Raw genomic sequence first — 12,107 nt, forward strand, 5'->3', positions numbered from 1 at the left:
GATATCCTGTTAAGCTCTCTAGATTGTTAGCTTCATGAGACTGTGGACCATATTTGACATATCCCTCTTTCACTGGCTTTTCTTACAGATGTAAACATTCACTCAACAAATATTTGGTGAAAAATATTTGGTGTGAGTGGGATGAATAATTTTATGTGTCATTTTTAGCTAAGCCACTGGGTGTCCAGACAGTTGGTCAAATATTATTCTAGGTTTGTCTGTGAGGGTGTTTCTGGATGAGATTAACATTGGAATTGGTAGACTGAGGAAAGCAGGCTTCCCTTTCTAATGTGGGTGGGCCTCATCTAGTCAGCTGAAAATCTGAATAGAACAAAAAGGCTGAACCTCTTGTGAGGAAGAGCGAACCCCTCTTGCCTGATTGCCTTCATGGTGGGACATCAATTTTTTCCCTACCTTTGGATTTGTACTGAAAAACTGGCTCTTTCTGGGTCTTAAGCCTGCTGGCCTTTGGACTAGAACTATATTGTCGGCCCTCTTGATTTCTCAGGCCTTTGGGTGTGGATTAGAACTACACCATTGCCTCTCCTGGGTCTCCAACTTGCCAACTTCAGATCTGGGGACTTGTCAGCCTTCATATTTGCATGAGCCAATTCCTTATACTAAATTTCTTCATATATGTGATGTTTATACACACACCCATTCGTTCTGTTTTTCTGGAGACCCTTGACCAATAGCAATGACAACCTCCCATAAAGTAACTAAGAGGAGATAAAACTTTTCTGAAAATCTCAACTGTGGATCTGAAGTAAGAAAGCCATCTTGTGGCGTTTCTGGGAATATCATGTTGATATGTGAAGTATATATCCCTTGGAAACTGAAGAACTGATCTCTGCAACAGTTCTGTTTTGTTTTGTTTTTAGGTTTTTACTTAAATTCAAATTAGCTAACATACAGTGTAATATTAGTTTCAGGTATACAATATAGTGATTCAGCACTTCCATACAACTCCCAGGGCTCATCATAAGTACCCTCCTTAACCCCCATCACCCATCTAGCTCATGCCCCTCCTCTCCCTCCCCTCTGGTAACCATCAGTTTGTTCACCATAGTTAAGAGTCTGTTTCTTGGTTTGCTTCTCTTTTTTTCCCCCTTGCTTGTTGTTTTTGTTGTTGTTGTTGTTCCTTATCTTACATATGAGTGAAATCATGTGTAATTTGTCTTTCTTTGACTTATTTCACTTAGCATTATACACTCTAGTCCATCCATGTCATTGCAAATGGCAAGATTTCATTTCATTCTTTTTCCGTTGTGTACACACACACACACACACACACACACACACACACACCCCATCCCACATCTTCTTTATTATTAGTTGGTGGACACTTGGACTGTTTTCATAATATGGCTGTTGTAGATAATGCTTCTATAAACATCGGGATGCATGTATTTCTTTGAATTAGTGTTTTTGTATCCTTTGGCTAAATACCTAGTAGTGCAATTGCTGGATCATAGAGTAGTTCTATTTTTAACTTTTTGAGGAAACTCCGTGCTGTTTTCCAGAGTGGCTGCACCACCAACATTCCCACCAACAGTGCACGAAGTTTCCTTTTTCTCCACATTCTCATCAACACCTGTTAATTCTTGTTTTACTGATTTTAGCAATTCTGAGAGGTGTGATTTTCATTTGATTGTAGTTTTGATTTGCATTTCCCTGATGATCAGTGATGTTGAGCATCTTTTCATGTGTCTGTTGGCCATCTGTATGTCTTTGGAAAAACATCTATTCATGTCTTCTGCCCTGAGACCATGAACTCAGGCGAAACCAAGAGTCGGACGCTTAACTGACTGAGCCAACCAGGCACCTCAAGATGCCCGCATCTAAAGACTCCTGAATTATATCTACTGATTCCTTGAGTGTCTGTGATTAGGTCCCTGTGTGAAAGTGATACGCATTCAGTAGAAACTGTATTGCAAATTTTGAGTTTTGATCTTTTCCTGGTCTAACGATAATGTGGTATGATCATCTCTTGTGGTGCTGGGCAGTGACAGCAGGCTGCAGATCTCGGTCAGCCACATAACCACGAGGTAAACAACTGGTACACTTACAACCATTCTGTACCCATACGTCTGTATCTGTATTTCACTTGTAGTATAATAGTCCATCAGTTACATACGGTATTTAGTACTTATTTATGTATTAGACTTTGTGTTAGATAATTTGGCCAACTGTAGTGTAAATGTTCTGAGCACATTTAAGGTAGGTTAGACTAAGCTGTGATGTTGGTAGGTTAGATGTATTAAATGCATTTTTGATTTAATGGTGTTTTCAGTTTATGAGGAGTTTGTCGGGATGTGACCCCACTGTAAATTGAGGAAGAGCTGTACATAGAACCAAACTACATGGAAATGGAAAGTTGTTTCAGATTCATATATTCATCCATTTGTTTACTTAAAACTTATTGAGGCCCTGCTCCATTTTGACATTTTATTGGGTGCTATTCAAATATGAATATCATAGTACCTGTCCTTAAGAAGCCCCTGGACCTTTGGATAAAACAGCCCTTCAGCAGAAATCATGAAGTATGAGAAGTTTCATGATGGAAGTACTTGATGCCTTGGGAGGACATTGGAGGACGCCTTGCCAGTCCTCCTCCTCCTCTTTCAGGAATAGGCAAGGGACATTTACAAATTCATGTGTCATTTAATGTTATGCCATCTAATTTCCATACTCTGTGAATTCTTTGACTAGGTCAAAGAATTGAGAAATCAAAGTTACAATACATGATTATCTTCTAATCCTGATGTTTCTAATTCAGTATATGAATAATCACCATACATGGTATCATAGACATATCTAGAATGGTGTAAATGCGCATGTGATTATTAGGGCCTCTGCTGGCGATTAGTAGTACCCATTTGCTTTGGATGAGATGTCACTTTTTTTTTTTTTAAATCAATTTCTTCATTGGCATTTCAATAGTTTACTAAGAATGACCAGTCTGCTCACCTCCAGTCTACTTACTTAACTGGTACTTTACTGATTTGGTGACTTTGTAAAATTTACCTTAAAACTTGGGGCCAGGAGGAATTTTTAAATTTTTTTTTTTTTTTTTTTTTAAGATTTTATTTGAGGGGGAACAAAGCCTGCCTGCATGGGGAGAGGGGCAGAGGGAGAGGAGCCTGACACAGGCCTCAGTCCCAGGACCCCCGGAACTCCACCTCAGTCAAAGACAGATGCTTAACCAGTTGAGCCACCCAGGTGCCCCAAGAATTTAAAAATCTTATTAATGATTTTAAGAGCTATGTTTGGAAAATGTATTATTAACATTGATGGTTAATAACTTGTCAACCTTGTAAGGAATCTATAAAGACTAGTAATTGCTAAGTTTTAAGTGAGAAATACTTAATTTAATTAAACCTCTCATCCAATATTTTAAAAATCCATTTGCTCCCTTAGGTAGAGATGCTCTTTCTTTTCATTAATTAAGCAAGCATATTACTTAAACTACAAAATAGTTATACTTGCTAATATCCTATAATGCCTAGGTGAAATGATTTCTAGGTGTTATGGTTATGAGATTTTGCTCTAAATTTTAGGGCATCTAGGGCCAACTATATATATATACATACACATATACATGTGTATGTATATATATATGTATGTATGTATATATATGTAGTGTGTATATATATATATAATTTAAACTCAATTAATTAACACTTAGAGGTAGAATTTAGTGACTCATCAGTTGCATTTAACACCCAGTGCTGGGGCACCTGGGTGGCTCAGTGGGTTAAGCCTGTGCCTTCAGCTCGGGTCAGGATCTCAGGGTCCTGGGTCCCTGGGTCGGGCTCTCTGCTCAGTGGGGAGCCTGTTTCCCCCTCTCTCTGCCTGCCTCTCTGCCTACTTGTGATCTCTCTCTCTGTCAAATAAATAAATAAAATCTTTTAAAAAACAAACACCCATTACATGTAATGATGCTCATTACATCAAGTGCCCTCCTTAATGCCTATCACCCATTGCCCAGTTACTCCATTCTCCCCTGCCTCTAACAACCCTCAGTTTGTTTTCTACGATTAAGAGTCTCTTATGGTTTATCTCCCTCTCTGATTTCATCTTATTTTATTTTTCCCTCCCTTTAAAACCAAGTATATCTTAGATTTATTTTTGTAATCATTACTTCTACCCAGTTTAAATTACTCAATATAAACTATGAGTAAAAATTAATTGCTGTGTAATGACACCAAATGTTTTTCTTAAAGAAGCTGTTGTTAATATATTATTACTTTTAAATAATTGATTTTCTGCCTCTTACAGGAGACGATCACTAGAGGATTTGGTGGCACAGCTGAATGCATGCAAAATAATCATTTGAAAACTTTACCTTGGAAATGTGTATCCCATCTGGCTGATTGGTTTTTTGAAGAAATGAGGTTACATACTCCAGGAAAGTTCTAGAAGTCATTTTCTATATAGTTAAATAGCTAATTTCAAAGAACAGTAATTAGCATTCTGGAGGACTTAGGGGAAAGAACCCTTCAATGTATGTCCAAGACAAATTAGAATAACTTCTCTTTCTATAGGCATAGAATATGCACTTAAGCTATAAAACATTTATATTTATAAAACTATAAAACAAACTATAAAACATTTCAAAATATTGACATTTAAAACTAAAGCTCACTTTGCTCTCTTTATTTCAGAATAATAAATAATAAAAACATACATTACAATAAATGCATTTTACAATGAATTATTCATATATAGATTAAAGATTTTTGTGATTTAGGCAGTGTTTTCCTTTTTTGCCATTCCACTTGATTACTTTGAATCCTTATTCTGGAAAAAAATAAGACAAATTACTGAAGCTTATTGCAAACATTAAAGATGGTTAGTGTGGAATTCAGGTTGTATCTGTTCTGCTTTTATGGTAATCATTTCTGATAAATTACTCAGGACAAAGTTTCTTTCTCAGGTGCAAACACAGTTTCTAATATAGGTCTCTTGTTATGCCAGGAATTTTGTTTTCATTTCTGCTCGATAGTCTCAGTTTTCTCAAGAATATATACATAAAGCAATTAGTAGAGCCCAGAAGAATGGTTGTCCTGTGTGCTGTCCTCCGCGGTGAAATAGCATACCATTCTGCTGTCTAGGGATCTAGTCCAAAAGGTTTTGTAAGGAGGAGGGAAAGTAAAAGAAAGATAGAAAATGAGAAAACCAGGGTTGAACCTAGGGTGTATGAGAAAGCTTTTAGGGAATTAGAATTATAGGTGGTCTGGAAACTTAATATATGTACAGAAGTCTAAACTTTAATGACATGAAAGACTCAGAAGGAATCAAATGAAAGTTAGAAGCTGCGTGTATACGTTGGATACACTGTCCTTTGTTGGATAAGCTCCACTGCATAACTCTAAAGTAAAAATTCCTTGAAACAGATATTTGTCACATCAGCTTTTAATGAGGAAAGTGTAGTAAGCTAGTGTTTCACTGTATTAAGCTAGTGTTTAATAAGGAGAATGTATTAAGCTACTGTGTATGATCTCTACAAAATATATATGAATATATCTCTTAGTATGAAAAAATGAAAGAGCCAGGATTATTAAATGTTTCAAGATTCTACTTACTGTTCCTCTGAATACTTTCTGGGGAGCTGCTGGTTGGTAGGAATCACACTGATGTGTCATCATTAAACAGTGGTTTAAGTGAAGTCATGCCAAATATATTTTTAAGTTTTCAGGGATTTTAAGATTTAAGTTTGCTTACTCATTGACTTACTTTTTTTTTTTTTAATTCATAAAGAGTAGTAATAGGACCCAATAACTTGGCCTAGTTCCCCAGATTTTTAATCCCAAGTTGTTGTTTTTTTTTAATTTTGTTTTTGGTGGTTATTATTATTTAAGAGTTGAATTGACACTTTATTATGACATAGACTATTTGGCTAACAGTGTGTAGGTGTTTGTAGTTACTAACCATGCAAGGATAGCAAAAGATAGCTAGGTGGCATTGTCATTTACATGGCAAAAGATATAGGAGACCTGATAGGTCAGACCAACGATGGGAAATTTATGTAAAAAGAAGGACTAATATACCAATAAATGATTAAGTGCCAGTATTAAGTGAATGCAGGAGTATATGTTAGTGCTTTTGATAATAAGTCTTATTCTCAGACTATTGATAATTTTGCAGGCCGATTTTTAAGGCATAATATTTAGGAGTTTACTACTTTTTACATATGTTCATGTATTGTTGAGATTTTTTATGGGGAACTGGACACCACCTGTGCTGAGACACCTGGAGACCTTCTGAGAAGTCAAGTTTGTAAGCGGTTTCTTGTCCTGGAGGTTCTCGAGCCAGTGGTCCCTGCTAGCCCTTGTCGGAATTTAGAGAGCTCCGGCAGGGGTCACCCAGGGGACAAATCTATTTGACTTCTTCAGGCTGCCCCCGGCCCAGGAGTTGAATCAAACATAAAGCTTTCTGGGGCGCCAGGGTGGCTCAGTGGGTTGAAGCCTCTGCCTTCTGCTCAGGATGAGCCCCACATTGGGCTCTCTGCTCAGCAGGGAGCCTGCTTCCTCCTCTCTCTCTGACTGCCTCTCTGCCTACTTGTGATCTCTGTCTATCAAGTAAATAAATAAAATCTTTACTATTAAAACAAAACAAAACAAAACATAAAGCTTTCTGCCAGTGACATGAATTAATGGGCCTAAACATATAAAAAATTAGAAGAAACAGTGGTTTGTCTGTTGATCTTCTTCACCTGCTTTCTGAGGTTGGTTGTGTCATCCACCTCCAGGATGAGCCAGATTCTCTTTTTCCCAGAGTAATACTCAGGAGTCACTGTTCTGCCATTGAAGGAAGCTTTCAGGGGCAGAGGAGATGGGCGCAGAATCACCCAGTGCAAATTTAGTGAACACGTTGTACCAGCTGGTTGTCTAAGAAGCATCAGGCATGTTTACAGTGAGTGGACACAACCATTATCATGTTGGCACACTATTGCCAGACCAGGGGAACAGCCGCCAGTCTACTCAGAGATGCCCCCTGGGCTTTGGTAGATCCAGGGGGAGTCCTCTCCAAGGGAACTGTTCATCCGGTTCTCCCAGATTAATGACTACTGAGGTTTTTCTGCTATTACTTCCCTTCATATTATGTTCCAGCAAATCTCTTTGGTCCATTCTGGATCTTTGTATCCACCCATCAGTTATATTTCATTGCTTGGTTTCAAGCCTCAGGTTTTATAAAACAGTCAGTATTCATGTAAACAAGTAACATAGAATAATAGCAGGGTTCTAATGGGCATACTGGGTAAGTCTGGAAAGGCTTTAGAGAAGAGGGAGCATTTGAGGTTAGACTTCAAAGGCAGAAAAGCAAGGAAAACATTTTTGTGCATGGTGTCATGAAAGAGTAAAAGACTGCTGTGTTCAGGCAATGGTGAAAAATTTTGTGTAGCTGGGAGTGTAATAAGAGTAATAGAAGATGGGGCGCCTGGGTGGCTCAGTCAGTTAGGCATCTGCCGTCTGCTCAGGTCATGATCTGGGGTCCTGGGAGCCAGCCCCACGTTGGGCTCTCTGCTTAGCGGGGAGCCTGCTTCCCCCTCTGCCTCTGCCACTCCTGTGCTTGTGCCGTTATGCACATGCACACTCTCTCAAGTGTGCACCCTCTCTCACTCTCAGATAAATAAATAGAATCTTTAAAACAAAACATCAATTAAAAAAAAAAAAGAATAGTAGGAGATAACTTGAGAGACAAGTACTGGAACAGGTGCCTCAATCTGTAATTGTAATTATATGTAAGGCATTTTTTAATCTATTTTATAGGGGAAGGCACAGCAGGTTATAGGTGATCTACTCATGTTCATAATTTTTAAATCTCTTATAATTCCTACTCATTTATGTATTGGATAACATTATTAATATTTTTATCTTTCATTTGCATATCTTTACATCATTTTCTGCATTACCTAACTTCAAAACTGAAAATATGAATGACACAGATCTGAAAATATTATAGTATTCTAATATTGAAAGATGAGAAACTAGGGTATTGAGACATGACATGATCTCACATTTGAATGGCATGTTTAGATAATACCATGTACTTTTAATTCTGATTTTTAATTTTTAATTCCATGTATTTGTTGGGCTTTATGTGTATGTATATATATATAGGTTTTGGTTTTTATTCCCTCCTAATTATTGTGTTTTTCTTTTCTCCATAGGACTTGGCTTTTACCCTGGAAGAGAGACAGCAGTTGAATATTCATGGATTGTTGCCACCTTGCTTCATCAGTCAGGACATCCAGGTTCTTAGAGTGATTAAAAATTTTGAGCGTCTGACCTCTGACTTTGACAGGTAACACATTCCTGAAGATGATTTTTTTATTTCTCTTAGGCAGTTGTCTAATTTATTTATTTATTTATTTTTTAAAAGATTTTATTTATTTATTTGAGAGAGAGCATGAGCAAGGAGAAGGTCAGAGGAAGAAGCAGACTCCCCATGGAGTTGGGAGCCTGATGTGGGACTCGATCCCGGGACTCCGGGATCATGACCTGAGCTGAAGGGAGTCGTCCAACCAACTGAGCCACCCAAAGTTAAAATGTTTAGTAAAATATTTAGTGATTTGGAAAGAGTAGTGAAGTTTGAGAATTTATCTATAAATACTATGTTTTTTTAAAGTTTTTTTAAAAGACTTTATTTGAGAGAGAGCATGAGAGAGTGCAAGAGAGAGAGCTAGCATGAGCAAGGCTGGGGGAGAGGGAGAAGCAAGCTCCCAGCTGAGCAGAGAGCCCAATGTGGGGTTCGATCCTGGGAACTTGGGATCATGACTTGAGCCGAAGGCTCAACAATCTGAGCCACCCAGGCACCCACTTTTTGAGGATTTTATTTATTTGAGAGAGAGAGTGAGAGACAGATCACAAGCAGGGGGAGGGACGGAGGGAGAGGACGAACCAGACTCCTCGCTGAGCAGGGAGCCAATGTAGAACTCAATCTGAGGACCTCAGGCTCATAACCTTAGTCAGAGGCAGACACTTAACCAACTGAGTCACCCAGGCACCCCATAAATACAATGATGTTTTAACAAAAATTTACCCTTGGTAGGAACATTTGTATAATAGAAAATTTTCATTTCTAAATATATCCTCAAAGAGACCACTTTTCCCTTGTGATCAGATGGTTGCTGTGAAGGTGAGTTATCAGGAAATGCCCTTTCACACAGAATAAAACAGGACATAGCAACTTTCAGTCAAGACTTTAAGTTCATTGTAGATAAAAGCATACTTTTCCCACTTCCAAGCTTGGTTCTAACCCTACTGCAGATTTGGGTCACTTACTTTTAGAATTCAGTTTCTGTGTCTGCACAAAGATGAAGGTAATACTGTTCCTTACCTTGAACTGGGTAGCCTTCAGTTGAAATTCTGGTTGTGTTTCACGAGGGGCCTTAAGCAAACCACCTATTGCAACCATTGCCATGACTGCTGTCTACTGTGCCCTGTACTTGTGGCTTGGCCCTTTCCTATTAAGGCACTGAAACTCTCTAAACCTGAGGTTTTTTATTGGTGGATTTAAAGAAATAATAGTTATTTCAAAATATTACTGCAAAGTTTGGAAGAGGTAACAAACCCATGCCTAATAAGTATTTGTATTAGGGTTCTCCAGAGAAAAAGACCAAAATATACACACATCCTGCTGGTTCTACGTAAAGAGACTGAGTGACTGACTGACTGATTATTTATTTACTTACTTATTTTTAAGGAATTGACTTACATGATTATGGAGCTTAGGTAAGCCCTAAATCTGTAGGTGGAGTGGCAGGCTGGAAACCAAGGGATGAGTTGCAGTTCCAGTCCAAAGGGAGTCGGTTGGCAGCATTCCTTTTTGCTGGGGGTTGAAGATTAATAATAAAAATAATAAAAATGGGTGGCTCACTCAGTTGAGCAACTGACTCTTGGTTTCAGCTCAGGTCGTGATCTCAGGGTTGTGGGATCAAGTGCCGCATGGGGCCCCTTGCTCAGCTGGCTGGCTGCTTGAGGATTCTTTCCTTCTGTCCTTCCTCCTGCTTGTGTTGTCTCTTTCTCTCTCTAAGATAAATAAATAAATCTTTAAATAATACTAATACTAATGATGATGATGATGATGATCCAGTAGCAGTCCAGCTTGCCTTTGGTAGTCAGGATCAGTCACCCCATCCAGCACAGTAACTCGTTTCTTTGCTTGTTGATTCAGAGGTGTATGGTGGCCAAAGTGGCTAGCAGCAGTATTAACCTCCAGTTCAATGGAGTCATTGTCTCCTGGTGGAAACATTCCTCCCTTTGGAACTAAGACTTCTAGGCCAGTAGAGCATAAGTTCATGGGGACAGGGAGCAGAAATTTTGCCAGTGGGTCATGGGAGTCATTGGGAGTGGTGCCACTCCAATTTCCATCTCTTAGTTCTGGCTGTAGGAGAAACAGCACCATATAGCAGACACGGATTCTCTGCATTTACAGCATCCTGGAGAACCTTACCCCAGCTCTGCAGGTTGCCACCTACCTGGTGCTATTACTGAGTCTTCAGAGGGCCATTCTGCTGTTCTATCAAGCCAGCTGCTTCAGGATGGTGGGAAACATGGTGAATTCCATGAATATGGGCCCACTGAGTTCTTTGGTTAAAAGCAGTATTGTGTGGAATACCATAATGGTGTTTAAGGCATTCTGTAAATCCTTGGACTGTAGTTTTGGCAGAAGTATTGTTTGCAGGAGAAGCAGATCTGTAACCAGAGTAAGTATCTATTCCAGTAAGAACTAACACCACCCCTTCCATGAGGGAAGTAGTCTACCTGCCACCAGGTAGATTGCTGATCCCCCCCATGGTGCCATATCAGGTGTTCAGCACTGGTCTGTTCTTGCAGATGGGTATTCAGGAGTGTCTATAGCGAGGTTGGCTTTGGTGAGTGGAAGTCCGTGTTGCTGAGCCCATGGATAACCTCCACCCCTGCCATGGCTACCTTTCATTAGTGAAGACAGAGACAGCTGGGGAAAGAGGCTGACCCGTTTGCCTAATGTATTTGTTTGCTGCTTCTTAAACTCCTTTATACTCCTTTTCATTTGTCCCATAAGTCTATCATTCAGACTCTGGTGTTTTCACTTTATATTCTTTTCCTGGGCCATTTACCTCTACCTCCTAAGAGCTGGTCACATTCATGTTTTACCACAGACTATTCCTCAAATATTTATTGAGCATCAACTGACTGACTGTCAGGTACTCTTTAAGATATTGGGATTATAGACCATGATCTCTGCCTTCACGGAATTTAGGTAAATTATTTTAAAACATTATTAAATACTAAGTAGTAAAACAGTAAGTTAATATGCTAAAAATTGACAGGTGCTGATGAAAAAAGAAGTAGGGTAAGAAGGGCTGAGAATGCTGAGGGTTGGGATGGTCAGTTTGTATTGTTATATTGTTATATCAATCAGGAGAAGACTTCATTGCGAAGATGATTCATGAGCGAATAATCAAAGACAGTGAGGTAATTAACCATGAGGAAATCTGAGGAACAGTGTTCTGCAGCTGGTGTGTTCAAGGGTTAGCAGAGAGCTGTGTCTGGAGCAGAATGAGGCAGGGGAGAATGGTAGGTTGGGAGGGGAAGTGGGGAAGACAGATTATGAATGGCTTTGAAGGCCATTAAGGGACTTTGGTGTTATTCTGGGTGAAGTGGAACTATTCAAAGTTTTGAACAGAAGATCAACATGATCTGACCTTTATTTCAAGAAGACTGTCTGCAATGTTGAGAATAGAATGTAGGCTGGAAGAATATTTAGGAGACTATCACATTAATCCAGGTAAGAGGTTAGACCCAGGATGATAACACTGAAGGTGTTTAGACTTTGGATATATGTTAAAGGTAAAGCCAACCTAATTTCCTTATATATTAGATGTGGGTGTTAGAGAGCTTTCAGAAAAGAGGAGGAAGCAACAAAGAAAAAGGAAAGGAATGACCAGTGAGACAGAAGGAAAATCAAGAAAAATATAGTGGCCCAGAAGACAAGCAAAAAGAGGGTATTGAGCTCCAAGGAAGGGCATCTGTGTCAATGTTTTGACAGGTAAAATAAGATGAGGTCTGAGAATTGATTATTGATTTAGGAATGATGATTTCCGCATTACTAAATCA

General features: G+C 39.0%; 1 protein-coding gene across 2 annotated transcripts in view; it reads left to right on the top strand.

Moving 5' to 3' along the window:
* Positions 1–12,107, top strand: part of ME1 (malic enzyme 1) — a 199,469-nt gene that overhangs the window by 15,789 nt on the left and 171,573 nt on the right. The window contains exon 2 of one of the 2 annotated variants that reach the window (XM_046006618.1): positions 8,177–8,310. In XM_046006618.1, the coding sequence (XP_045862574.1) occupies positions 8,177–8,310 (134 nt within the window). Of the gene's footprint in view, positions 1–8,176; positions 8,311–11,913; positions 12,040–12,107 lie in introns of those variants that run through there. The other variant, XM_046006619.1, reaches the window with a different exon arrangement.

The sequence above is a fragment of the Meles meles genome, chromosome 5, assembly GCF_922984935.1.
Source record: "Meles meles chromosome 5, mMelMel3.1 paternal haplotype, whole genome shotgun sequence".
Taxonomy (NCBI): Eukaryota; Metazoa; Chordata; class Mammalia; order Carnivora; family Mustelidae; genus Meles; species Meles meles.